Source organism: Leishmania infantum, chromosome 27 (genome assembly GCF_000002875.2).
Source record: "Leishmania infantum JPCM5 genome chromosome 27".
Lineage (NCBI taxonomy): Eukaryota > Euglenozoa > Kinetoplastea > Trypanosomatida > Trypanosomatidae > Leishmania > Leishmania infantum.
This window is the reverse complement of record NC_009411.2, coordinates 97740-124917: the sequence shown is the minus strand read 5'-3', so window position 1 is coordinate 124917 and position 27178 is coordinate 97740. Positions and strand designations below refer to the sequence as shown.

At 60.8% G+C, this 27178-nt stretch overlaps 8 protein-coding genes across 8 annotated transcripts; all 8 read right to left on the bottom strand.

Annotated features, from left to right (window-relative positions):
- Positions 1-918: 918 nt before the first annotated feature.
- On the bottom strand, positions 919-2751 carry LINJ_27_0440 (conserved hypothetical protein; the record flags this gene model as incomplete). Its single annotated transcript, XM_001466275.1, has 1 exon — positions 919-2751. One exon carries the CDS (start codon positions 2749-2751, stop codon positions 919-921), a length of 1833 nt encoding a protein of 610 aa, XP_001466312.1.
- Positions 2752-4790: 2039 nt separating this feature from the next.
- LINJ_27_0430 (putative ribokinase) lies at positions 4791-5780 on the bottom strand (the record flags this gene model as incomplete). The annotated part of the gene is made up of 1 exon (XM_001466274.1): positions 4791-5780. The coding sequence occupies one exon, from the start codon at positions 5778-5780 to the stop codon at positions 4791-4793; it is 990 nt and encodes a 329-aa protein (XP_001466311.1).
- A 1269-nt stretch (positions 5781-7049) lies between these two features.
- Positions 7050-8186, bottom strand: LINJ_27_0420 (putative heat shock protein DNAJ; the record flags this gene model as incomplete). The annotated part of the gene is made up of 1 exon (XM_001466273.1): positions 7050-8186. The coding sequence occupies one exon, from the start codon at positions 8184-8186 to the stop codon at positions 7050-7052; it is 1137 nt and encodes a 378-aa protein (XP_001466310.1).
- Positions 8187-9395: 1209 nt separating this feature from the next.
- On the bottom strand, positions 9396-9818 carry LINJ_27_0410 (conserved hypothetical protein; the record flags this gene model as incomplete). Its single annotated transcript, XM_001466272.1, has 1 exon — positions 9396-9818. The coding sequence occupies one exon, from the start codon at positions 9816-9818 to the stop codon at positions 9396-9398; it is 423 nt and encodes a 140-aa protein (XP_001466309.1).
- Positions 9819-10783: 965 nt separating this feature from the next.
- LINJ_27_0400 (conserved hypothetical protein) lies at positions 10784-12976 on the bottom strand (the record flags this gene model as incomplete). Its single annotated transcript, XM_003392573.1, has 1 exon — positions 10784-12976. The coding sequence occupies one exon, from the start codon at positions 12974-12976 to the stop codon at positions 10784-10786; it is 2193 nt and encodes a 730-aa protein (XP_003392621.1).
- A 1576-nt stretch (positions 12977-14552) lies between these two features.
- Positions 14553-19196, bottom strand: LINJ_27_0390 (putative nucleoporin; the record flags this gene model as incomplete). The annotated part of the gene is made up of 1 exon (XM_001466271.1): positions 14553-19196. The coding sequence occupies one exon, from the start codon at positions 19194-19196 to the stop codon at positions 14553-14555; it is 4644 nt and encodes a 1547-aa protein (XP_001466308.1).
- A 1356-nt stretch (positions 19197-20552) lies between these two features.
- On the bottom strand, positions 20553-21137 carry LINJ_27_0380 (conserved hypothetical protein; the record flags this gene model as incomplete). Its single annotated transcript, XM_001466270.1, has 1 exon — positions 20553-21137. The coding sequence occupies one exon, from the start codon at positions 21135-21137 to the stop codon at positions 20553-20555; it is 585 nt and encodes a 194-aa protein (XP_001466307.1).
- An 852-nt stretch (positions 21138-21989) lies between these two features.
- Positions 21990-23960, bottom strand: LINJ_27_0370 (putative ATPase; the record flags this gene model as incomplete). The annotated part of the gene is made up of 1 exon (XM_001466269.1): positions 21990-23960. The coding sequence occupies one exon, from the start codon at positions 23958-23960 to the stop codon at positions 21990-21992; it is 1971 nt and encodes a 656-aa protein (XP_001466306.1).
- Positions 23961-27178: the final 3218 nt, after the last annotated feature.

Below are 27178 nucleotides of genomic sequence, written 5' to 3'. Positions count from 1 at the left end.
GGCAAGGAGAGAATGGGCGCCATCAACACGACACGCGCACCGAGAAGAGGTGATGCGCGCACCTGAGGAACACGGACACACACTCGCACACGCAGACAAGAAGACGCGTGCGTGAAGATGCGGCGCAGTAGCGCAAAGACCCCAGTCTGCGGCAAGTCGAGACAGCGCGTGTGGCTAGAAAGCTAGCTTCCTCAAGCCCACAAATGGCAGTCTCCCCTGACACCGGTGCGGGTGACGAGTACAGCCGTCAAAAGAGGAGGAGGCCCACGCCGGAGCTGCAACGGTGCGGAAACCAACCGTCTAGCCCACCCCTCCCCTCCTCTCTCGCGCCCAGTAGACTGCGAGAACTACACAATGCGTTTGCTTGTTTGTTTGCTTTCGTGTTGCTTGCAGCGCACATGAGCTCGTCCAGACACACACACACACATACCGACGCACCGCACGTCGCGAAATCTAAAGCGTCCCGCCACTGTTGCACTGTCGTGAGCGTGCGTGCGTCCTTGCTGGCTTACAGCCACACAACGCACACCACAGCGGAGCAGCGCGTGGAGGCGACTGAGCATCTATCTTTCAAGAGGAAAATAAGAAACAACAAACGAGAAAGGGCTTTCACTGGTTCGCAGGACAAAACAACTCCGCGTCCGCATCACGCAAGGGCTCCCCTATACAGAGAGGTCCGCTGACCCGCTTGCCGCAGTGCAGGAGTGTGGTGGGGGAGGGCTGGGCGGGACGGAGGCGGGACGGAGGCGGCGAGCGATGCAGGAACTGAGATAGGAAAGACAGTCTAGGTCAAAGCAAAGAGAACCAAGCCGGCACTCGCAAGAACCAGAACAGCGAACGTCATGACGTCGTAAATGGCGCGAGACTGCTCGACATACACACACTCGCCAACATGGTTGGCACGCACTCGCTCAAGTATCAGCGGCGGCGCCCAATCGAACTAGGCAGCACCAAGTTGGGATGCCGTCCCTGTCCTCGGCCGCCGCCACCGCCGCCACGACGGGTCTCTGGCAGGCCGCCAGCCTGCATCATCATCTCATCAAACTTCGAGGGACTCGGAAAGGCAGCCTCAAAGAAGACGGCCATGGGATCATTGGGGTCCGCGCGCGGGGCGGACCCGCGGCGTCGGCGAGGCGGGACGCCGGTCGGTCCCCCTGTCGTCGCGGCTGGCGGCTGCGGCGCACGTCCTCGCCAGGCGGTGGCGTCTGTGAAAGACGACATGTCCTCTGCACCTTCGCGGGTGCTAGTAGATGCAAGACGGCCGCGGCGCTGCCGCGTGACCGGCGCGCGTGTGGCACGAGGTGGTCGCCGCACCACACGCTCAACGCTGGCGGCGTCCCTCAGCAGGTCATCACCGCTCCCCATTTCGATGTACGAGATAGACCGAGTGGGGGGCGGTCGCGTATTCTGCCGGCGAGGAAGCAAAATCGGCTGCTCGGCCTCATCCTCAAAAAGAAGTGAGTCGCCCAACTCGGGCTCTGCGCTGGCATGGCGCTTACGGGACGAGGCCGCGCGCTTCGTGGACGGCCTCTGTACATGCTTCGCCGACGACACCAGCGTCGCCTCCGTCCCCAACGCTATACTGCGGCTTTTGGCAGGGCGGCCGCGTCGTCGCTTGAGGGCCACCGCAGTCTCCTCCCCATCCTCCTCAGTGGTCGCGGTGTCGCCGTCGGCGTCGGAGTCGAGATCAGACCAGTCGATAACCATCACACTACGCTTGCTCTTGCTCTTGGCCTTCTTCGCAAGCAGCGTGGAGACGATCTTCTCTAGACGGGCGCGCTTGCGGGTGTCGTTGTCGTCACCGTCGTCGACCTCGCCGCTCTTCGCGAGGGCGTCGGCGGAGACAATGGATATCGATCGACGACGCTGATGGGCTGAAGAGTGAACGCGACGCTGCTGCTTCGCCAGGGAGTTGCGTGCGAGCTCCTTTAGCGCTGCCTGCACCTCCGGGTCGGGGTCCTCTTCGAGCTCCCGCAAGAGGCTGGAGTTGCGCTTCGATTTTTCGGCAGGCGCGCGCTGCGGGGACGGCGTCACGGAAGTGTGGCGGCGCACCGTGGCCGTCATCAGCACCTCTTTTGCGTGCTGCAGGGCGTTGATCTTCTCCGCTGCCTCCGAGACGCGGCGCTCTGCCCTCTTCGCCCTCTCCTGCTCGGTCCTCAGCTGCTCCTGCATTCGGCGCTGCTCTGCCTCCTCCTGCTCCAACTCCGTCTTGGCTCGCAGCACATACTCCTCCACGAAGCTGTCATCGTAGAAGCTGCGATGCAGCTGCGCCTCCTTGCGCCGCGCCGCAAGGCGCTGACGGCTATTGGAGCGACCGCGCACCGGTACCGGAGAGTTCCGCGCGCGGTCTTTGCGGTCCAAGACACCACCCACGGTGGCTGCGGCAGCCTGGTACGCCGGCGCAGCGCCGCTGTCCTCCTCCTCTGCCGCCGGAAACGACGAGTTCGGCTTGAGGATGGAAACCGGCGGCGGCGAGCCGTGACGCGCTGGGGAGACGGGAGCAGAAGCGGAATATGCGGCGTTGTAGTTGGGTCGCTCCTCTCTCACGCTCTGGTCACCGGCAAAGGTGACACTGCGACGACGCGGGTAGTAGGGCAAGGGAGACATGAGCGGCGAGTCATCTCCAATCATGCCCTTGGAGCCCACACGCGAGTAGGAGCGCTGGTTCACAGGCAGAATGCCGAGCTGCCGGCGCGGCACCGGGGAGCCCTGGCGCGACGACGGGCGGAGCGAAGAGGTGACGTCCGTCATGGCTGCCCGGAATGCGAGACCAAAGGCGGCGGTGGAAGAGCGGCAAACGCGAAAGGTGAGAAGGCGCAAAGGACTGAAGCCCGACAAGAAAGGGTGAAAACACGCAAATAGACGAATGTCGACGGCGTCGATGTCTAGGGGGTGGAGAAGCAACACGAGAGAGAGAAGGGAGCCGATGGGCGTGGATATAGGAGGCAATGGGGACGCCTTGCGGGTGGCGGAGAGGGTGAAAGACGCGGTACACACGCAAACCAGCAAACACCCCAGCCAAAGGAACAACAAAACAAAAAGAAGGCAAAAAGAAAGTCGAGTCCAAACAGCCGAGACGACGCCGGCCAGGTCTACATGCGCACAGCCTCACGGCTCGACGTGCCGCTGTGTACAAAGCAGATACGGCGCCGGTATACCCACTGTCCTCGCCCAGTCGCACAAGCGCGCCACGGCCAAGCGCCCCTCTCAAGCTTGCGTGGCGGGGGAGGTGTTGTGCGTGCGCTTTTGCTTCGATAGAGAGGAGGACGTGTCGCAGCTCTGGGTGCGTCAGGTGAGGAAGCTTCACAAACAGTGCCGCGTGGCAACCCCAAATACGTCTGTGTATGTGTGGGCTCTACACACCACCGTGTTCGGTGTGAGTGTGGATGTGTGGTAGAGGACGGGGGGTACACGAATGGTTTGGGTGTGAGCGACCGTGAGATTGGCTCACGTCGAGTGCAGGCCCATCATGTGCAGTGGGGAGGGAAAGAAGGGTGCCATGCAGATGCACAAGGAGAGAGAAAGTTGAAGGAGGGGTATTATGTTCCTGTGGCTCTCCATGTAGAAGCTCCAGGGTAGGCACACGTTCTGGGGCAGGGGACCTCGTCTAATCATCACCTCTGGTTAGCTTCAAGTGCACTCCTCGCACGCCACTCATTACCTCCGCCAGTGGGCACGTTACGCTAGGCAGCTTTGCGATGATGATGGCTGTTGCTTCTTCGTTGTTGCTGCTGCTTATGGCTGGTGGGTGTATGCGCACGTATTCCCGGCTCTCATAGCCTCCCCCCCCACCCCTCCCGCCCTCTCCGCTTTCCACCGCCGTTCCAACGCCTCTACAGCCTCCTCGCTCATCGAGCGTATCCCACTGACTGTCTTCCAGCGCGCTTGACCACGAGTGAAGTTTTTTTTTCTTCTCCCACCTGTGCGGTGCACAGCGAAGAAACGAGCAGAGAGAGAGAGAAAAGGATCGAGTGGCTCGAAAACGTCGACTTCATCCCGTCGACTGCATCCGCGATGGTGTAAACCGATGGCAATGCCACACCGCGCCAGACACACAAGGGCACGCGAAGAGCAAGATGGGGACACGCGTAAAGGAGCTTGTACGCGCCCCACTCCGGTGCGATGGGCATCAAGACGCAAACGCACGTACACACATACAGAGAGAGGGAGAAAAAGAGAGACAGACACCCAAGGGGGGGACGCGCATGGGTAACATTCAAACAGACGAGAGCGAGAGAGAGCGGGGAAAAGTGAAAGCATAAAACATGAAAGAAACGTTTTGTGAGGTGACATAGAAGAGCCGGTAACGGCGAAGCACACGACGGCAAGCGCCTCTCGCCATGGGAGGCAGAGAGAGGCAGGGGAAGAGAGATGTATACATACACACGTTATGCACACCGTGTGGACACACACACACGCACACACACGGAAGTCGACGCAAGAGAGGGACGAAGATGCAAGAGAGGTTCGAGAATGGCCAGAGAAGAAAGACAAGAAGGCCCTCGAGAGAGGAGCGAGGCGCACACAAACCAGCAAACACGTCCGCCGTACTTTGAAGACTTTCGGTCTACGCGCTGTTGCTCGAAAGGCAACCGCGTCACAACACCACCGCACGTCCCCCACCCCCTGTGCGCGCCTTCGCAGTTGCTTGCTCCGATGGCGTGCTCTGTTCGTAAGCGTTTAAACATATTGGCGCTCCAGTGCCCCCGGCACCATCATCACCATCGGCAGCACCCCATCGCCTTTCGCAGCGTCGGGGAGGAGGAGGCGAGCATGCCCTCTACTCACGACTACATGACACCAGCCGGCAGCTCACTTGGGTGCGGGTAGGACAGCTGGGTGCCCTTGCGCGTGACGCTGATGGCGGCGCACTCGTTGGCTCGCTTGCAGGCCTCCAGAAGGTTGCGGCCGCGGCTCATGAAATACACCATGGAGCCGACAAAGCAGTCACCGGCGCCGGTCGTGTCCACCGCCTTGACGTGCTTGCCCGTGACATGCACCGGCTCGACACCGTTTTCAGAAAGGACAAAGCCGGCCGCACCGAGCGTGATGACGACATCACGAACGCCGAGCTGCTGCAGCGCCTTGATGGCGCTAAAGGCGGACTCGGTGTCCGTCACCTTCACGCCGGTAATGAGCGTCGCCTCCACTTCGTTCGGGCAGAAGAGCGACACGTACGGGAGAAACGGCTTGATCTGCTCCACCTCAGCCGGCTTCGGGGCCGGAGCGCTGTTGAACACCGTGTACACGCCACGGCTGTGCGCCTCCTTGATCGTGTCGAGCGTGGTGGGAAGGGGTATCTCGTTCTGGCAGATAAGATACTTGAGCCCGGTATGCAGGATCCTCTCGTAGTTGTTCGTCTGCGCGCGCAGCAGCTCAGGTGTGAAATGGTTTGTGGCGTTGGGGCAAATGACGATTTCGTTGTTGGATGACTTGGTATCGACCAGGATCATCGCCAGTCCAGTCGAGCTCTTGCCGGTGCGAAACATGTACGCCGTGTCAACACCGTTTCTCTCCAGCTCCTTGATGTAGTCACTGCCGTCGCCATCTGTCCCGACCATGCTCACCATGGCAACCTTGGCCCCCAAGCGGCCAGCCGCCACAGCTTGGTTGGCGCCCTTGCCGCCAAACCCCTTGTGAAACGACACCGAGTGCATCGTCTCGCCCACCTGCGGCATGTGGTCCACGTAGCCGACATAGTCCAGAAAGCAAGAACCAACCACCAAAATGTCTGGGGCATACTCGCCCGTATGAGATCGAACGTTCCGCGCACGGTGCATTACGGGTTTGTTCGGCTGCGATGCACAGGGCACACGGGAAAGAGCGTACAAATACGCGAGTCTGTGAGCGGTGATGGGGAGAGGAGGGCTGCGTAATGGCGAACGACTCTTCACGCGCGCGCCGGCGCGTTGGCGTGGGAGCAGCGATAGGTGAGAACAAGAAAGTGGGCGTGAGCGCTAGAAGCAGTGCATGTGTTTGACAGATCGGTGGGGCCAACGCCAGAGCGGGTGCGGCAAGCTCGTGCAGCCTGCATCGCCGTTGCCTCAGCACCAAGCGCAGAGCGGCTCCATGCGATAACTGACACGCATTCATGCGAAAGCCCGCTTGCACATGGAGAGACGGTCACTAGGGCTTGGGAAGAGAGAGAGACGCGGTATAGCAAACACCCGCACGCACACGTGCTGAAAGTCTGCCACGGCACCTCTGCACGGCGCGTATGGCGCCATAAAATATCTCAGTAGCACGGCTCGCCTTCCTCCTTGGCGGAGAAAGCACAGACACGTCAGAGTGCGTCTGCGATGCTTTCAAATGACGCTCGACTCGCGTTCTCGCTTGTGAGTGATCAATGAAACAAAGAAAACACGAGTACGAGCAACCATCGCTATCGCCCCCCCTTGCCGCCTCCGCTTCTTCCTGCTCGGCACATCGCCCTCTCCCACGTCACACACGCGCTCCTTGGCGCCATCTGCACACAATCGTCGGCTTTCTTGGCCTCTAGCTCATCGGTGCCTCCTCCACAGACGCACGCTGTGGAAAGTACGCACATAAAGAGTGGTGCGCAGAACGAAGACAGTCGCCTCGCGAGTTCCCACGCGGCGGCAAACCTTCGCGGCGCGGATGAGATGCATGGACGGGCGGGTGCAACAAAAGCGTGGTTGTGGGGGGAGGGAAGGAGGGATCACCGAAGGAGGGAACAACAACAAAACGAACGATCGGACAACTTCCCTGCAACGTCACCGCTCGCCGCAGGTGCACAGGCAGCAAAGAGTGCTGGCACGGGCACAGGAACTCACAGGCCTACAAGCATCAATCTGTCCGTGCACACACACACACGCGTACAAACTCGCAATCATCACAAATTCACGCGAACCCCAGATGACGTCAGGCACGCCGCGTCGCTCGAACGAGGCTCCCTGCATCGAGGCGCAGACGGCCAGGTTTCAGAAGGGCGCACTGTACTCGATCACGCACCACACAGGCAGAAGCAATTCCAACGTCAGCAAGCCTTCGACCCATTGTGTGCCCGCTTCCACCGTGCGCGGCGGCAATCAGAAGGGGCGGGCCGCGCGGCCGAGAAGGATCAACACCAGAACGGACGCAAAGAACAGCGGGTGCCGAGTAAGGAAGCCAATGCAGCAGAACAGAAGAGTGCCCAGTATCACTGTCCACGCGGCAAGGATGAGGAAGGCCACCAGCGGACTGCGGCCGTGGGAGCGGACACCGAGCATATTCTGCGTAAAGTCGTTGTCGGGTCGCTGGAACTGGGAGGAGACGTTGCCGAATCGGTAGCGGCCGTCCTTTCCGGCGTGCCGTCCACGGTAAAACTCGTCGGCGGTTTGATTAACACTCGCGTTTGGGTCGGTGCTGCTCATGCGGCGCACCGTGAAGCGCTTGCCACGAGAGTCAGTGTACGTCGTCTCCTCCATGCGGTTCCCGTGATCGTCTACAAAGACGTTCGCCGTGCTACTCTCTACGCTGAAGAAGGGTCGGAACGCCTGCTCCGAGTCCGGGAAACTGCGGCCAACATGGCCGCCCAGTCCGTTTCCTTTGATGCCTCCGAGCCGCATCTCTTCCTCCAGGTTGCGGAAAATTTGGTCGACACGCATGCCGCCGAAGAGCTCACGGAAGAGCTGATCGGCTTCCTCTTTGGACATCTGATGGTACTGGTAGTTGCCACGGTCCATGCCGCCCGGAAAGCCGGCAGAGTACCCGCTAGCAGCACGGCCGCTGCTGCCGCTGTTGTACGACCCACCGCCCATGCCCCTCGACATCGCTCGCTGCGCGTCGTACTCGCGGCGCTTCTCTCTGTTGCCAACGACGCTGTACGCGGCCGAGATCGACTTAAACTTCTCCTCCGCGCCCGGCTGGTGATTGCGGTCTGGGTGGTACTCGAGAGCTAACTTCTTGTACGCGGCCTTGATTTCATCCTGCGTGGCGTCCGGCCTCACCCCCAGCACCACATACAAATCCTGCTGCCCGGCGCTGTCGCTCTGCCAGCGGCGATCAGTCTGCACAAACGCGCAGGAGGACGAGAGTCGCGTGGACGGGAGCTGCCAGCGGCGTAAAAACGGCGCGGTTGCGGAGGGTGCTGTACGTGTGTTCCTCATGAAGCGCATCGAAGACCCAGCGGCGGCACGGATGGTGGCGGGATCGGCCCACATCGAGCGACCCAGCAGTCGTCGCATGATGACGGCGTGCCGTGTGGCCCTGATGGTCGGCTGCCTCTTGGCCTTCCAGCAAATCACTCCTACGTATACAAGAGTGGGGAACGGGGGGTTGGTGGCGCAGCAAAGGTCTCGCTCGGGTCTTTGAGAGATCGTGTCTGATGGACTGAAGGTGAGGCTACCAAAGAGGGCATGTGCGCAAGCACATGCGCACACTCGCACGAAATACAATTTCGCTCGTGGGCAAAAACAATATACCGCACAATAAGCGCACGGGGTGGGGGGAGGGGGTGCGTCGCACAGCTGTTGCGGGACGCACAGCCGCCACAAAAATCCCAAGAAGGCATTCAGAGCGTCACCGTTGCATCCGTTTAGCAACGGCAACCGAAAGCAGCAAGTAAACAAAAAAAAGGCATGGATGCAGGAGGAGATGCGATGGGTCAGTCACCTCGGTGCAGCGGAGACGCTCACGTCCAGGTGGAGGGCAGCGCGGCGCGATGCGGCGCGCAGTTGTGTGTGTGTGTGTGTGTGTGTGTGTGAGCCTTGACATGCGCCACCTCGTCAAAGCAGTGAGTGCAAAAGAAATTGCCGCCTTCTGCACTGCTCCTCAAAACAAAAAGAAGCGCCGCAGTCATGCACGATTTGGAGTATGTGGATGTGAGGCGGGGAGGACGAGGGTCGAAGTACCGTGGTGGAGTCAACCACTGGAGACGACAGCGACACCGCCTCATCTGTTCTACTGGCACGCGAACGTTTTCAGCGCCCGTTACAGGTAGGGAGAGAGTTCCCTTTGCCGCATGGGCAGAGGCTGGAACGGATGGTCACTGAGCCTGCGTGGCTGAGCTATTTCGTGTGTGCGTGTGCGCACGGGGTACGTTTCTCTATACGCCGCTATCTGCCTCTATCGAACTCGCCGAAAGGAAAAGGTGCCTCGCTCCTCTCGGTGCGTCGCACATGCGGCGAATGAAGTGGACAGTAAGAGGAAGGGAAAGGGCGAGCACGGCACATGCGCCACCACGATCGTGTTCCAGCATGTAACGAAGCACGGGGGCGTACAAAACACAAAGTAGGCAGCGCCGCCTCAAGCCTAAAGCGCAGCCATCGAAGCGATCGAGCGCACGGCCCTCCATGCTCAGACAGCCGCGGCCCGCAATGTGGGGTGCTCTCTTCGACTACAGTGGAGGGCTGTGGTGACGGGCGAGAGGAGGAGGGGGAGGGGGCATTCCAACGTTACATGCTCTTGCTGGCTGCGGCTATGAGCTGCTGGCAGTGCGCCTCCGTCTCGATGGCGCGCTTCTGAAGCCGATCAATGGAGTCTCTGCGGTTCGCCGCTGCGCGGATGGACGTCTCCTCGACTAGCAGGGCGAAGTTGCGCTGCTTCTCCTCAATCATCTTAATAGAGCTCTTCGCCTTCAGCTGCCACATATCGACGCCTTGTTGAAACTGCTCCACCATGCGGATGAGCTTGTCGAACTCGGACTGAATATCCCGCTGGTCCTCTGTCAGTGCGTCGCGGACGCCAGCCAACAGCAACGTCAGCTCTCGCTCCACCTCCGCATTGAGGCGTTCTGTGCTGGCGCGCAGCCTCTCCCTTTGCTGCCGCTCCACCTCACACCAGGCGGCCTCAAACTGCGCGGTGGTCGTGCTGTTCATCAACGGGTTCTTCACTTGCTACCTCAAGCAGCTCAATGCACTGTTCCTGGGGAGGCAGACGAACAGTATGGGAAGTTGGGGGTGGGGAAATTGCAGTGACACGTAGGTGCGAGTTTTCGGGCCGAATCGTGAGTTGACGCTCTATCTATTGGTGCACGGTTTGTGTGCCTGTGAGGCGGTTGGGTGGGTTGGCGGGACGACAGCAGCGGCCAGCACGGCGTACACTCAGCGGACGTGTCCGGCGTTCAGCGGAGAGACATACAGGAGAGTGGAGAAGAAACGAGTGAAGCAACGAATACATCAACGAGAGACACAAGAAGTGACACATCGTTGGCAGCAGGCGCTGGGTACATGGCTGACATGCTTGAGGCCGCACGGCCATGAAAACAATGTGTGCCCGTCTGAGAGACAGGGTCACTGGTCTGCGTTCCCAGCGGAGGGGGGCTGAGCATCACACCAACGCACACACACACACGGAGACGAATCGCCCGTACAACACAGAGGCGTCCATTGTGAGGAGAAGAGGCGATCCAAGGAGTGGCGGCCGCAGCGCTAGAAAGTTTGCTTGCTCTCTGCGTGTGCGTTTTTCTCGTGACGCGCGCGACGGCGCTATCGCAGGGTGGTGGCACTGCACCGAGCAACAAAGGCATAGAAAAAGCAAGAGACACACACAGAGCAGAGGTAGGCGAGCATAGTTTCTTGTTTGAAGGAAAAAGCACGTCGATGCATACATGCAGCATCGGCAAACAGCAAGCGGAGGGAGAATCGGGGGGGGGGGGCAGCAGCAGAGACGGATCAGACAAAGCCGCGGCATCGATCCCGAAGGATCCGATCCCGGAGACGAAAGCGTGTCCCGCCATTATGAACAGCGCCACATAGCATGTGTGCTATCGAAACGGCCCGGCGCCTCTTTGACGAGCCGCACGCTGTTCGCATGCGGAGCCAAACACTCGCTGGATTCTTCCTCACAGGGCGCCTCCCTTTTCAGTTCCGTAGTCTGCCGCTTCTCGACGGTTCAGCGGTAGCTGAGTTGTCCGAGAGAAGTGAAAGGCGTGGCGCGACGAGGACACCTGCGACACGAACAGCTGCTCACGCTCGTGTGCGGTTGTGCTACCCGCCGCAAACGCCGGCAGCCCGCTGGTTTCGCCGTCGGCCCCGTCGATCCGTTGCTCGGCGTCTTCTCGGGGTACCCTAAAGCGGCGCTCCGAGCGTACCGACTTCGACGGCGCCAATGAGTCTCTGGATATCATCAGCTCATCCGCGGAGGCGACGCTGGCTGCGTGCGTGATGGCTGCCTCCCGCACGCGGAGACTAAGCTGCCGCAGGAAGTTGTTGAGGGCAGCGTCCTGGCAGCTTGCCGGAGACTCCCTGCCTGTCGGGCCGTCGATGTGCCGCAGCGTCCATTGTGAGTACACCGCAGCAAAACTGGCGACCGACAGCTGCACCTTCTCTGCCCGCTTGTGTGCAGAGCCAGTGGCAGCTGCGGGCTTGCCGAGCAATGTGGCGCTTGTGTCAGCGTCTTTGCTGTGCGTCGACGCTGACGCGTGATTGACCCCGCCTGAGTCGTGCTCCCCCGGCGGCGTCCTGGAGAGAGAAGAGGAGCTCCAGTCGGAGCCGGCGGCGATCGAGCCGACACCGTCCACCGTCGTCGAGTGCTGTAACACAAACTCGACCAACGCCTCTACGCTGCCGTCCCCCAGGGCATACACGAGCAAGACAGGCAGCGCGAGACTTTCGAGGAGGCCGGTCACCACCACTAGAAGCCGATTCTTGAAAAAGGTCGTCGTGATGTGCTCGTAGAAAGCGTCCGCCGAATGGAACCACTCCGCCGCGTCGTAGTGGATGCTGTCAACGAGCCGCTCCAGGTCGGTGATGTACGCGTACTCGCGCTCCCGAGGGTCCACCTCTGGCGCACACGCATACAGCATCAAAGCGAGCGTGAGCCACCAAACGAGAGTGAGCCCGCCAATGGAGGAGCCGATGAGAAGAGCCGGATTCAGAAAGGATAGGATGGCAGTCACAAGCACGCACGTGCTGCAGACCCGCCGCACAAATCTAGAAACGCTGTTCGACACCCGCAGCCGATCCACCATGCGCTCGGCCACCTCCGACCCGGCACGCAGGCGACACGCGTGCAGGTGCTCCACCTCGTTGTAGAGCCGAAAGCGCCATTGCGCCTCCGTTGTCCACATGCGCTGGGAGAGGGCCCAGTAGTTGACCTTGACCTGGGCCGCGTTCTTCACGAGCACCTTGAGCGTCACGTACACGCAAAAGAAGAGAAACCCCGCCCCGTACAGCACGGCGTAGGTGACCATGGTGGAGCGGACGGCCCATACGCACTTATGCCGGGATTCGACTGTACGGAAGGCATCAAACATGGAGTCGATCAGGGTCCTGATCACGCTTGGGCTGACGTACTGGAGTGCGGTACCCCGCAACGCATCAGCCTCATGCAGCGCAATCAGGTAGTTCTCCAACTGCATAAGGCCCTGGACAGCACGTAGGGGATCCAGCGGTTCGCCAGGAGCGCCAAATTTGACGCTGCCGCTGCGGCCAACCGCCGCGCAAATGGTCTCTAGAAACTCGCCCCATCCTGCGGTGCTGAGCGCGATTGCGTCGCCGCCGCACAAGCCGATGAACTCGTGCCCGGCTCGCCCATCCAGGCCACGCTGCAGGTGATAGCGCCAGCGGTGCAGCGGAGTAAGGAAGCCGGTGTCGACGCCAGCCTCGCGAGCAACCTCCTCGACCTCGTACTGCAGGTAGTACGTCTCCACGAAGCGCGCCAGCTCGTACGCGCAGGAGCCGACAGTGGAGCTGAGAAAAATGAATCCCCATAGGTGGCCCCAGAACGTGCTACGGAAGATGTACGGGGCGTGCAGCCCTCTCACCAGTGGGTGCGCAGCACACTCCGATTCCACGCAGCTGAGAGCTACCGCCCAGTCGAACCGCATCGTGAAGATGACCGCCACAATAAAGAGAACAAAGGTATTGAGAAAATCAACCGCAGAGGCAACGGTGGCGCCCCAAAAGCCCTTGTGGTACCAGTACCTGTAGAGCGTCTGTGTAAAGAGGCGCATGTCTTCTATCCTGCCGCTCCCGGGAAAGCGAAGGGTGAAGCGCGGGACGCGCAGCACCGAGGCCCGCAGCTGCCATGCCATAATGGTCAGACAAGAGAAAGAGCCTTTAGGCGAGAAGGGAATGGACGTATGGACCCACGTGGGTGAAGAAGCGCACTGATGAGGGTGAGACGACGGCGAGGAGAGGCTCTTGCACGCGCATCACATGTCACGCACTCGCCAAGAGAGCCCACCAGCAAGCACGCATACAGCAACGGAACAAAACCGCTCACAGACAGCGGACGTCCAGGATGCTGGCGCACGCGCACACAACTGCGAGGAAAGAGCAGAGAAGCAGAGAAGGCAAAACAAATGGCAGCAGTCAAATCATATAGCGAGTGAACAACCAAGAAGAGCTTCTCGCTGGTCGTAGCGAACGGCCGTTACGCAAGCAACGGGAAGCAGCACGAGTACAGCTTGTGCGGCGTTGAGAGAGCGGCGAGAAAAGGGGAGGGAAGGGGGAGGATGGGGGAGGATGGACGCATCATCAGCGTGGAGAAAGATCAAGGCGAGGCAGCCATGCGTGGAGAGGCCTTCTGCCCCCTTCACACGTCAGCGGTGCAAGGAACGTAGCACACAGAAGCACAGCTACAACCGAAGAACAACAAGGATGGAGCAGCAGTGCCCTCGCACCACAGACGGTGCCCTTGACAGCAACGGCAGCGCTGCGTGCGCCCACCTGAGAAAAGCAGTAAACACTTTATGGCCTCTGGATGTATCGCCCCTCTTCAGCGTGCAGCTGGAGTGCGCTAGCCGTCCTCGACAGAGACCGGGCCAAGCCTCACATGTTTCCAGGGCACACACAAGCGTGTGATGTTGCCACCATCGACTGCCATCCATTTCGTGTGCAGAGATCCTATCGTGGAGTGGGGTCTGAGGAATTCCCGTGCGCCCTTCTGAACTAGATGCGTGAAGTGGCAGTCCTTTGCGATGTCAAGCACATGCACGCGCATGCGCGCAATCACGCCGCTGAGTCGCGATGCACGCATACTGTGCTCCTGTGTTTCTCTTATAGTGTATTCACGAGACGAGTCAGGCACCGATGCGTTAGCGCGCGTGTGCCTGCATGTCGCTGCACCTCCTCCTAAAGCCACAGGCGAACCCCTACAAGCACAGAGACCAGCACAGGCACACACGCGCAGGTGCGACATAGGCGCTGCCCTCCCTCTCTGGCAAAACAAAATGAACCACTACACGGCAACGACAAAGACTGATGCGGATGGCAAAGGCACGACACGTTTTTGGCATCCCAAGACAGAGAGAATGCATGCAGCACTGCCATCACCATGACAACGGAGTCAAGTGGCAAAAGCCAACGCACGACGCGCACACACAAACACGCATACGCACACGCACCCCTTCATTACCCTACACACGTAAGAAACAGCGAGTGGCGCGCACGACTGGCCAGAGGCCATTCTCAATCAAGGTGCAGCGCTCGAGCGATGTGGCAGGAACACAGAAGACAAAAAAATGTAAGACACGCGCCCGCTGCTCTAAGCCGTCCGATGGAGACGCTAACACACACAAACGTCCACAGATACCCACTGGCACGAGTCCGTGTGCGTGCGCTACGCCTTGTCTCAGTCGCGTCACGCCCTTGCCGGCTGCGTTACCCTTACCACAGCTCTATCGCCAGCTTTGCCAGTGCCTTCTCGAGGGCGGCGTGCGTCCTTACGCTCGGCATGTTCTCTGCGGCACTCCTCTCCTCCTCTGGAGGGACGTAAACCGGCTCCAGCCAGCCCTCGTTCACACGCATCAGGCTTACTAATCTATCGTAATCCGCCTGGGGCTCGCCCAGCTGCTTCTGAACGCTGGCACGCATGGCGTTGCGTTTGCAAAACGCGCGCACGGCGTCGAGGCGGTTGGCGGGCGACTCGATCATGTGCAGAGGAAGGAGGCCCCAGAACCACGTCTCGTCGTTGCACTCGAGTTCTGCCGTCATGCCGAGAAGCACCGACAGCTCCGCATCTCTGTAGGCTTGCTCCCTCGGTACTTGGACAGCGCGGATCGCAGCCACAATCACGAAGGCAGTGAGATAGTCGGCGCCCGAGTAGCTCGACGCGTGGGGGTGCAGGCAGGCAGCCGGGGGAGCCGAGCCGTTGGCGAATCCTTCCAAGAGCAGCAACGCAGCATCTTGGAAGGTGTTGCCGCGCCGCACAACATCTTTCCCACGGTGCGTCCGCAGCACAGCGGTGTCGACACGTTCGGCGTACGGAGGCAAAGGATTGAGCTTGCGCGACGACGGTGCGCGCAGCCGCTCGAGGAAGGCATGAATTATGTCCTCGGCCGGCGTATCCGGGACACAGCCGTAGAAAGTGAAGATGCCCAGCAGCTGTTTCCACGTGGCCGCCGTCGGGGCCGCGCATACCTCAGCTGTCTCTTCGTCCAGGCCCGTGTACTCCTCGTCACGGATGAAGGGTTCCACCTTGCCAGAGAGGAGGCTCACGACACGCTGGCGCACCTCCTCACCGTCCTTGAACCCGCTCTTCGCCATCTCGATGTAACCGCCAAACTGGTTCCCCTCCCCGCACACGCGCACCACACGCGCCAGCTCCGCGTTCGCGACCGACTGAGCGGAGGCGCGGGCCTCGCGAAGCCTGTGGCACAGCATAGCCTGCACCAGTTCCTCCGCAGGGGACAACTTCACCGCACGCGTAGCGGAGCTGTCGAGAAAGGCAGCGAGCTCCGTTTTCAGCCAGCCAGCCAGATTTCGATGGCGCAGCTGCGTAAGGTACCGCGCCTCCTCCATCGCGTTCGGGACAGCGGCGTCCGCCTCAGGCAGGGCGTAGAGGGCGGAGAGAAGGGAGAGGACGGTGCAGGTCTGCCGCGTGGAGAGCAGCTCTACGCGAGAGAGAGATGCCTTGCCAGCTGCCGAGATCACGCCTTCGATGGCATTGGACGCCACCTTCAGCTTCTCCGCCGAGAGCGTGTTGTGGCTCTTGTTGCGGTGGAGATGAATCGATGCCAGTGGACACGCCGCGTCGTCTGCCACGTCGGTGTGCTGCAGAAACAGGCGAAGCAGCGCCACAGCGCACTGGGTGAGCGCTTTCTGGGACGGCTTGTGCCAGTGAAACGGAGTGGCGGCAACGGCGCAGGCACCCACCACCTCTGGCACCGCGCCACCCACCTCCGCCCCGTCGCGTAACTCCGCGTGCGACGGGAACGCAACGCTGCCGGCAGTGCTCCAGCCGGCTCGCACGCTCCTCGCTAGCATGCCGCGAATCGTCCGCTCCGAGGGCTGCAACCGCGGTGGATGGTTGACGTAGGTGCGCTGAATGATCGACTCCTGCGCGCGCACGTAGTACACGCGCGGCTCAGTCGTGCGGCGCGATGTCCCCAGCTTCACCGAGAACGGCTCGCACTTGCTCTCCACGCTCATGTCCGGCAGGGCGTACGGCAGATCGAAGTCAGCAGCCGAAGCCAGCGTCAGGCGCCGCTCTACCACTGGCCTTCGCGTCGCTGGTGGCGGCGGCACCGTGTACGTGCGCACTTCCGCATCGGCAATCGCCAGTGCGCCTCCGCTACCAGTGGCCGCCTGCGGCTGATCGGCGCTGCGTATGTCGTCTGTGTCTTCCTCCTCACTGTCGTCACTCGAGCGGTCGAGGTCGTGCGAGTGCTCATCCTCGTCGTGGATGATGGAGAGCGGGGCGGTGTCGCTCGCATCCTGCCCAAGAGCCGCACGGGACGCGCCGGCCGCGGAACTGCTGTCGTTCAGACGGTAGACGCAACACCCCTGCCGGTGACCCACGAAGTGGGCGCGCGTTTCCGCGCAGTAGCGGGCGATGCCCTCCGTGGCCTTGCCGGTAGGATCGCGCACCCGCACCTCGGCTCGCACGTTCAAACCGCTCGACAAGGGCGGGGCGTCGCCGTCAGGGTACAATGCAACGTGCCCGTCACTGCCGAGGTGCACCACCGCGGCTACGTCGACGCGCACCAGGTTCACCGGCTCCAAAAAGCGTACCTCACACGAGCCGTCGAGACGACTAATCGTGAAGCGTGAGACGCGGCGGAGCTCCTCGGGGGTGTAGGTGGCCAGCTGAGCGAGGCTGGGCTCCAGGGTATACTCAGGGTTGGTGCACCGTGGCACAGCGGCGTTGACGATCGGCGCATCCGCCGTCGCGGGCGACGGCCGCCGTGGCGAGTCGTGCGACACCCGCTTCTGCGCCCCGGCGGGCTCTCCTGCCGCGGCGCCGCCGAGCTGCACAGCAGGGACCAGCATCTCCTTCAGCGCCACTGGCGACAGGGCGCTCGAGGCGAGGGACGCTGGTACTTGCTTCATCAACGTGTTCTCGTCAGGCACCCGCATCTGCGTCACCATCCACGTGTGCATCGCCCGACGGGCTGGAGGTACAACGGGCTTCAAGTTATCCTCGATCGTCTTCGCCGTCTGCTTGGCCGCCTGAGGCCGCTCGTATGAGTCGAAGAGCAGCACGTTGCCATACGGCGTTGCGTTGTAGTCAGGAAGGGACATGAAAGCCAAGTCAGTGGGACGGCCCACATTCACGCCAGAGCCAGCGGCCGGCGCACTGGCAAGTGCTGCTGCAGCAGGTGCCTGCCCAAAGCCACCAGTGGCCGGCGGCTGCGCACCGAAGCCAGAAGCGGAGGCAGCCTGCCCGAAGCCGGTAGCGGGGGCTGCTTGACCGAAGCCGCCAGCTTTTGGCTGCTGTGCGCCAAAGCCGCCCACTCCTTGTCCAAATCCGCCACCAGCGGCCTGCCCAAACCCACCTGCCGCGCCTTTCGGGGCCCCAAATCCGCCCGCGGCGGTCTGCGGCTGTTGCTGTGAGCCCCCAAAGCCGCCCCCGACATTGAAGCCGGTGGTGCCGCGGCCTGCGCCGAACCCGCCCGCGGCGGGCTGTGACTGCTGGCCGAAGGCGCCGCCTTGCGCTGCCTGGCCGAATCCACTAACAGCTGGCTGCTGAGCTCCAAAGCCACCGGTGGCCTGTCCGAAGCCGCCTGCGGCGCTGGGCTGAGCTCCGAACCCGCCGGCGGAGCCCTGCGGCTGTTGTTGCTGGGCCCCGCCAAATCCACCACCAGTGATGGTTTGGGAAGCACCGTTGCCAAAGCCGCCCTGAGCAGGTTGCCCAAAGCCCCCGGCCGTCGCCTGCTGTGCTCCGAAGCCGGCCGCCTGCTGCTGCACTTGTCCAAACCCACTGGCGGCTGGCTGCTGCGCACCGAACCCACCCTGCGCAGCCTGTCCGAAGCCGGTGGCCCCGCGGCCGGCGCCGAAGCCACCGGCGGTGGCCTGCGGCCCGCCAAAGCCTGTAGTGCCGCGTCCAGCACCGAACCCACCAGCACCAGTCTGTTGTGCAGTGCCGAAGCCACCTGGTGCAGCGGACTGGCCGAAGCCGCCGGTAGCCGCCTGTTGGCCAAAGCCACCAGGCGCCGGCTGCTGTGAGCCGAAGCCGCCCTGAGGAGCAGCGCCAAAGCCACCCGTGCCCTGTCCGCCGCCGAGCTGAGCACCAGCAGTGGTCTGGGTGCCAAATCCACCCTGCGCTTGCTGTGGTCGCCCAAAAGCATTCACGGCCGGCTGAGAAGCACCGAACCCTCCTCCCTGCGCTGTTGACTGATTAAAGCCGCCAGCTGCACCGAAGCCAACGCCGCCTCGCCCCGCACCGAAGCCGCCGGCAGCCGCCTGTCCGAAACCGCTCTGCTGCTGTGGCGGCGTTTGTCCAAATCCGCCTTGCTGCTGCGACTGCTGGCCAAATCCACCCGTCTGCTGCCCAAATCCGCCTGCCTGCTGCGGCTGCTGCCCAAAGCCCCCCATAGCAGTGGCGGGCTGCAGGCCGAAGCCACCGACCTGCTGCTGAGACTGTTGGCCAAAGCCACTCATCTGCTGCGGCGGCTGCTGGCCAAAGGCCCCAGTCTGTGGCGCTGCAGCCGCTTGACCAAAGCCGCCTTGCTGCTGCGACTGCGGGCCAAATCCACCCGCCTGCTGCCCGAATCCGGCAGCCTGTTGGGTCGCCTGCTGGCCAAATCCACTAACCTGCGGTTGCTGCCCGAAGCCGGCGACTGGCTGCTGCTGAGCCTGGCCAAAGCCGCCCGCTGCTTGCGACATACCCGCCTGGCCAAATCCGCTTTGTGGTTGTGCCGGTTGGCCAAATCCACCCGTCTGCTGGCCGAAGCCGCCGACCTGCTGCGGCGGCTGTTGTCCAAAGCCTCCTGCCTGCGCCTGCTGGCCGAATGCCGCTTGCGCTGGTTGGGCCTGCTGGCCAAAGCCACCAGGTTTGTTTTGGTTGAAACCGCCACCAAACGCGTTCATTAGCACCCCGCGCACACACGCACGCACCGCTGCGATTCGACTGTCTACTGCTCTTTATGCAAAGACCTCCCACAGAGAGGTTGCCGGCACGTGCATGTTCACCGGCAGGTTTTGGAGGAGCAAGCGTGAGAAAGCCCATCGACAACGTAGGTGGCACAGAGGCCGCCATGTCCCATAATCAACACCGCGTAGACGAAACACGCACAGGCGCCGCAAACACACGATTCGAGAGAGTTGTAGACGGTGGAGAGGATGGATTTGTGGAGAAATAAAAGCGCGACAAGCAGCGGTGTGAACACCCCACCACCAGAGCATTGTATATCGAGGCAAACCCCATCTCTTCTCCAGTGCAACTAGTGAAGGTGAACCAAAAAGTAAAAGCAGAGTCGCGCTGCCGAGATATCGAGAGCACCCCGTCCGCAGCAACAAGCGTAGCGCGTTCATCGCCACTCTTCCAGGTCGTCGTTCGCATCCCTTGTAAAAAAATTTGCTTTTCAGGCCGTCCATTCTCTGTCACGGTGCATCGGAGCTTAGCTGCACTCCACGCTATGCCGGGCCCTGTCACGGGCACATCGCGTGGTGCCAAGCAGCCCTGCACACACACGCCCTACAGCAACGCGCCGGCTCAGCCATCCGAGCACGGCCCCTGCCTCATACTCCACACCACCGCCGCGCTCTGCAGGTCGCCTCACACCCGCGCCCGTCACGCCGGCGCCCACCTGCTGTGCATCCCCGTAGGGGTGGCACACAGGCCCCCCCCTCCCCCCGCACCAGCAACGGCAGTCGGGGCCGGGTGCAATGCGTTCCAGCCACGCCGACACCCTGCCTACCACATGGACGGCACAAGCGTGTTCGCTGTCGCGGGCCACCCCGACGCAACGCCACCCAGGGCCCCACCGCCGACACATCAGTGTGGCCATGCATCGCACAGACCCCCCCCCCTGCCACGCCGTAGGCACTCTCGACCCTTGTTACCACGAGAAGTGGGGCTCCGGCGCTGGCAGGGGATAGGAGGGGGGGAGAGGGGGCTGCCTGAGCATACACCGCATACGGCGTGCGGTGTGCTGGGCGCTGAGATACTACGCAGCGTGAAGTAGCCGGTATCAAGGGCTCAAATAGACCGGCAAGCTAAAGGAAATGGAGTTCATCAACGCCGACTTCTGTGCATGGGCACACGTGCACTCGAGATATTCCTCTGCTATGAGATAGAATCGTGGAGAGAGACGGAAAGACGCGCGTCGCTTCATGGCTTGGTCATGTGTCGATTGTATGCGAAAAGGAGTGCGGCGCAGGCGCAGCAGCAGCAGCAGAAAGCCGCCTCGTCACGTCTGAACGCCTTCGCCTACCTTCGGGCCATCAAGCGAACAACGACGCCATGCTGGGCTGCGGTGCCTGCCCAGTTTTTGCTCTGACATAATCGTCCCTGTGCTCCATCTCACTGCAGTACGTCTGTCGATCGGCGCCATATGAGATGAGCGCGACGCTGTTCCCTTCAAACTCAGTGAGCTTGCGCTCATTCAAGTCAAACACAAGAATGTTTTTGCTTTCAAAGGGGCGGAAGAGACTTGCCATGGTCGGTTCCCCTGTGTGGATGCCACGCGCTGCGCAGTAGTCGTCCCAGTGCAGCATCTCCGCACTGAACATTTGACTGGATGAGCCGGCCTGGGTCGCCGACACACCCGTCACCTGCGTCACGTATGTATCATTGCCTAGGGCGAAGGTGCGCACGAGTGGCTCCGCGTAAGAAGAGGCAAACAGTTGCTGCATCGGTGGTTTGCCGTCGTTGATGCCGCGCTCTTGCCGGTAGTCGTCCCAGTGAATCATCTCACTGCATAGAAGCTGTCGTGGCTCTCCGCGGTTGGCCGCCTTGTTGGTGATGGGAAGAGATATGTAGTAGTCATCTCCTGTAAAGAAACACCGCCCCGTCACCTCCACGTTCATCTTGAAAGGCACGCACACCCTCAAGCCGATGAACCAACTTGAAGAACGAGAAGACGCGGAAGAGAAGTCGTGTAATGACGAGCGAGAGAGAGGTAGAGGAAAGGGGGAGCGTCTGTTGTACACGCCAGCCAGTGAAGTGGAGGTGTACTTATGTATATGTGTATGCGTCGCGTCAGCGTCCGCGAGATGTGCCGCATTACAAAAGCACGATGGGGCAGCAGAGCCCGCCGCACGTGAAACATGGGAAACACAAGCACAGCACAGTGTAAGGGAGGGATGGACGAGGGAGCCCAAGCAGAAAGGGCGACGAGGTAGACTCCGTGCGTGGGGAGGTGAGGGTGTTCGAGAGGCCCTGCCTGCGCGTGCAGCAGCATTTACGAAAGGAACAGCGCACCACTGAGGTGCACCGTGGCCACTCGGGAAGCAAAGGAACGCATGCCAAGCAGCAACACGAAAAACGTACTCGTCCTCACACGAGCCAGCTTGAGGTGCTGCGACGCACTCGCGCACCGCCCTCATGCCCTAGATGGTGCATGCAGTGCTGCACTGTGCCTGGTTGAGAGAGACTCCCGTCATGGATTACTTACGCGATGTCGTACGTGTCGCTGCGCCGAAATGCAGCACGGCAAACGGGGGAGAAGGAAAAGGTGGCGAAAAAGGAAGCGTTGAGGAGCAGCGGTTCGTGTGCGCCCTCGTGTCTGTGGTGTGTGGGCAACAGGGGTGAGGCAAGGGAACGAAGAGAAGAGTGCAATGGCCGGCGTCCCTACGCAAAGAGCGGAGGAAAAAGGGGGAAGGGGGCAGGGTGGATACAGAGCTGATGCCAAACTGCCTTTTCTTCACCGTCTCCCACGCTCACGCAGATGCGTGCTCACGTTGAAACTGGTCTAGAGCGGTCGAGTCGTAGTGAGTGCGCTTAAAGCCGCTCGCCTTCTGCAACAGGTATGCTGTCACGCTGGCCCTCTCCTGCAGCACCTGTGGAACACCAGCAGACTCTTTGAACAACGCTAAAAGAGCCTCGGAGCAGAAGACCTTGAGGTCCGCGCCGCTGAAACCTTCCGTCTGCTCCGCGATGATGCGGGTGTCAGCGGCGGTTCTGCACAGCAGCAGTTGGAGAATGGACTCGCGATCTGCCAAGGTGGGCAGAGGAACGTGTACCATGTAATCAAACCGGCCAGGCCGCATCAACGCTGGATCGAGGAGGTGCGGCACGTTGGTGGCCCCCACAAAACAGACCCCGTGGATGTCTGCGAAGCCGTCCATCTCGGTGAGAAGGGTCGACAGGAGGCGCACGTGCTCGCTGTCGTGCCCGCCGCTGACTCGGCGGCCGCCAAGCACCTCCACCTCATCAAAGAACACAATGCACGGCGCCTGGCGGCGGGCGCGAGTGAAGACGTCTCGCAGGTAGCGCTCGCTCTCCCCCACATACGCGCTCAACACGGTCGCCGAGTCCAGGTAGATGAGCGAGAAGTTCCCTTCTGAACAAAGCGCCTTAATGAGCGTCGTCTTGGCACACCCTGGGGGGCCATAGAGGAGGATGCCGCGCGGTGGGGTGATGTGGAAGCGCTGCATCCGCTCCGGCTGCTGTTGCGGCCACACAAGTGCGCGATGCAGCCTGTCCTTCACCTCCGCCAGCCCGCCGATCTCCGACCACCGCACTGCCTTGAAGGGGAGAACGGAGGCGATGTCCGGCCGCCGGGCCGCCTCCAGCGTCTCCGCGCATGTCCGTCCCACGAGACCCTGCGCAGCGCTCAGCCAGTCCATGGCGCTGCCGCCTCGCACGCTGGCCAGCAAGACTGCGCGCTGCAACGCACCAGGGAAGTAAAACACAAGGTGAAAGGCGACGAGCTCGTCCAGTACGTCGGGCGCACAGAGACCGTAGCCGTGGCTGACGCACAGCACCACAACCGACCGGGCGGCACCGTTGCCTCCGCCGCGAAGAACCGCAGCGTCCCGCTGGAGCTTGCGCAAATGAAGCTTGGCCACCTCCGGCTCAGCCGCCGCAAAGACGTGCTCAGCGTCAGTGACCACCAGAACCACAGTGCCACCCCACCCCTCTTGAAATGCCTCTGACGGTGAGAAGCAGCTCGACCATCCTAGCACCGTGTGCGTGGCAGCAACGCTTTCCAGAGCATACCTCACCGTGCTGGAAACGCCACACCCTCGAGGGCCGCGTGCCATGACACCGACAATCGCACCGACGGACTTGTCGGCGCACGCCAGCAGCTGCAGGAGTTGATCTGTCTCACTTTCGAGGCCAATGGGCCGCGCTGCCCCTCTCCCGCCAAGGCTGCTGCTGCCGGCCCGCCGAGCATCATTCACGCGCACACGGCAGTCGCCGCTGACAAGCGCTATGCCGCGATAACCCTTCTGTAGCGTCACTTGACGCACCGTGTAGAAACCGTCTAGGGTGCGGAACTGAGCCCCGACGACAACGTAGCGTCCCATAAGGGCGGCCGCGATATGAGCAGCGGTCGCACAGGCGGCACGTCGCGGCCCGTCCACTGTCACCTCCTTTGCCGTATAGTGGAATACAGGACACCGGATCACCATCGCCTCTCTCGAGCGGTCGCCAGGAGCACAGGGGCGATATTCGATGCCGCTCGAGCACGACGCGTACACAACCTGATGAGTCTCTGCAAGGGCGAAGTCCTGACTCGCGAAGCGCCGCGCCTCTAGCAAGTTCACCCGGACAGAAGTTTCCAGTTCGTACGTAAGTGTGGCGGTGAAGACGGGCACAAGGCGGCACAGATAGCACTCATCGCGTACCTCAACGAATGCGCAGGGAGACTGGGCGCAAGTCCAGTTGCCCGGCACGCGGATCATGGCAATCGACAATCTACTTCAGTTCCGCATGCGCGCTGGTTTGGTGTGCATGCATGTGCGTATATGTGCGAATGCCTACGTAAAGCGGCGAGAGAGAAGTGGGTGCTGCACAGAGACAGGGAGCGCTGAGCGGTGGAGGAGCAGAGAGGCGAGTGCAGACAAAATTAAAGCTGTGAGGGAGGCATGCACTCAGAGCACATGGCAAGTCCAGACGGCTGTCAACAAGCAAGGAATCACGAGAGACGGTGGGCGAGTGGGGTACACCTCAGCTGTGTCAGCCACGTAAAATGGGCACACAAGAGAGCGCCCACCAGAGCGAAGGGAAGACAGAGAGTGAGGGAGGAGACAATACCATCCCTGAAGTCTGAAGCATGTTTCTGGTGCACCTCTTCCGTCAGCCTCGGCAAGTCACGCATGCGTGTGAAGTCCGCTGCTTTTTTTTTCTGCACAAGTGGTAACGGCGGTGGTCGTAACGCGCCGCTCGTATCGTAATGGAGGGAACACGAACACAAATACAGATGAATCAAGGCCCGTCATCTTCTCCCACCCGCAGTGGAAAGAAAGGCAGAGACGCAGGAAGGGAAGGGACGTGCCGTCTACATGGCATAGGAAGCACGTGATTTTGCGGCTTGCTTCGAGAATCTTGTATGTGCCCCCTCCTCGTCTGCGCACCAACCTGTGACATGCATTCGCGCGCTTTCTTCGACGGTGCACAACGGCGTCTGCCCGGTTCCCCATCGCTGCCCTTTTCTACTACCTTCTGCCCTAAACACTCTAGAAGGGAGGCAAGCACTCATAAATGAGTGGCGCGAGAGAGAGGAGTGAACGGCGGCGAGCGATAGCGTGAGAGCACGCTGGTGGAGATGGCTGCATAGCAGAAGCTCCAGGCAATGAGTCCACTGCGGATCGAGCTCACAGCAACCACGAAGAAAAAAAGAGCGCAAACACGAACGCCCACGCACGCGCTTGCCAAGCACGAAAGGAAAAAAAAAAACAATAAGGCAGGGAGATATATAGAGAAAATGGAGGAAAGAAAGTGTGGTTCTATTGAATGTGGGCGTGTTTGCCCATCGCCGCCCCTCCCGCCCCCACCCTCTCTCTCCCCCAGTCGCCGCCAGCAACGCACGGCGATAGGGGCGTGAGAAGGATAGGAGAGGCAGAGAACAAAACAGAAAGGCACTCTGAAGAGGAAAAGAAAAAAAATAGAGCGGGAGGGAGCAATCGCGTGGGAGAAACGAGTCGAGCAGCCGCACATGTGAAGTTCAAATTGGGAGCACAGAGAAACCGCTGCAGGTGACGGGCGGAGCGTGCAGGGTAGCGGAGCGTGCAGGGTAGCGGAGCCCGAGATGGAGGCGAAACGGAAGCTGTACAGAACAAGGAGTGCGAAGTAATGCAGATACGAGAAAGGGATATAAAAATGACAAGCGAGTTGTACTGATGGGGATACGCGCAGCTGCTGCGTCTCTCGCTCTCTTCTGTTTTTTGCTATTTTTAGTGAGTGCCCAAGCAGCGCGAAACGGGAAAAAGGCAATAAGACAACGGGTGCGGAGGCGCCCCCCTCCCCCCTCTCCCTCATCTGTCCGCGCTGGTCACAGCATGCACGCACATGCGCAATGGCACAGCTCACCCCACAGGAAAGAGCGAGCAGACGAAGAGGGGGTCGGTGAACGCCAAAAGAAAAAAAAACTAGAAACACAAGCACACATAAAACACCAACCTGAAACCACGCCGTCTTGTCTTTGGCCGCGTACATGTCTCGCCGCATTCACCGATGGGAAGGGGGAAGGCAAGGAGAGCCAGGAGCGCGGGAAGAAGGGAGGGTGAAGACGCTTTCACCGAGCGCGTTCAGATGCAAGGCAGCGCACGGAAAGAAAAAAGGAGGGGTGGCGAAGCGTCGATCTATAAAACGTGGTGAAACAACAACAAGAAAGCGGCAGAGGGCGTGGCAAACAAAGCAAAAGCGCAGATGACAACAAAACCAAACGGCCGCCCTCAACGGCACTCGACGCCTCTTTCGTTCCTACTCTCGCCGCTGTGGTGAGAGTGCGAGTCTGGTGAGGTCGGCCGCGGAGAGTGCCAGGCCTGCCATACGCTAGACTCGACAGCGGGAGGGCGGGAAAGACGTTGTGAAACAGTGCCCCCCGCTCCTCAGCGTTCAACCTTCCTCTCTCTCTCACATGTATAGTGCATGTGTGCGTGCTTGTGGGCTAGTGCAGTCGGAGGAGGGGGTGAAAAGGTATCTATGAGCACGCGCAAGAGAATCTTCGAGTCCCCTCCAAAAAAAAGGGGGAGAACGAGCAAGCAAATGACCTCATCACGCGCCGGTGTGCGTTCAACACAGCTGCGTTGAGAAGAGACGCCAGAGAGACAAAAAAAAAACACGGAGACAGACAAACTTCTATGATACACGAATGGGAGGCGGCTGCAGTGGAAAAGAGAACGAGAGAGAAACCAGCATAATTGAAGATGCGAGTTTTCTATCGTGCATCACCCCTGCAAGACACATGGAAAAAAGAAAACAACAGCAAAACAAAAAGAAATGAGCACGTGACATGTGACGGGGGAAAGGGGCGACACACTTCCGCTGCGTTGGTGTGCCTTTGTGAACCGTCTTCGTGTGTGCGCGCGCGAGGGAGGAGGAAGGGTGTATAAGAGGGAGATGAAAGAGATGTAGCTGGCACCGCGGCTACCATACCGTCTGTGTTTTTATGGGACACAGCATGAGGCCAATTCTTCTACACATCCATACATGCCACACTCTTGACGCCAAGACCCACCCAGTTACAGCACACAGGCCACGTCCCTCTGCCCTCTCTCCTCTGCGCGCCTGCCCAGGAAGACGCCAGCATGTCTCACGGATCGAAGATGCACTAAACCGAAAAAAAAAGGAAAGCAAGCGTTACTGGCAGGCCACACCAAGCCATCCACATGCGAGAATTAAATCCAGTAATAGTGCACAAGACATCGTCACGCGATGAGCGCCAGGCTGAACCTCATCCGCAATGCAATACGACACCCACACCCGGCAACTGCGCACCGACTCCGTCCTTCACTCTTGTCCCGCCAACTCGGCCGCTGCAAATGACCGGCCATACGGAAAAGAGTGTGGCAGCCGGCGACGTCGTTCCACTGGGAAGAAGAAACGTGTGGCGCGTTCAGCAGAACAGGGAGAGAGCAAGAAAGACGCACAAGCGCACATTCGCGCGCCGCTGTAAGTG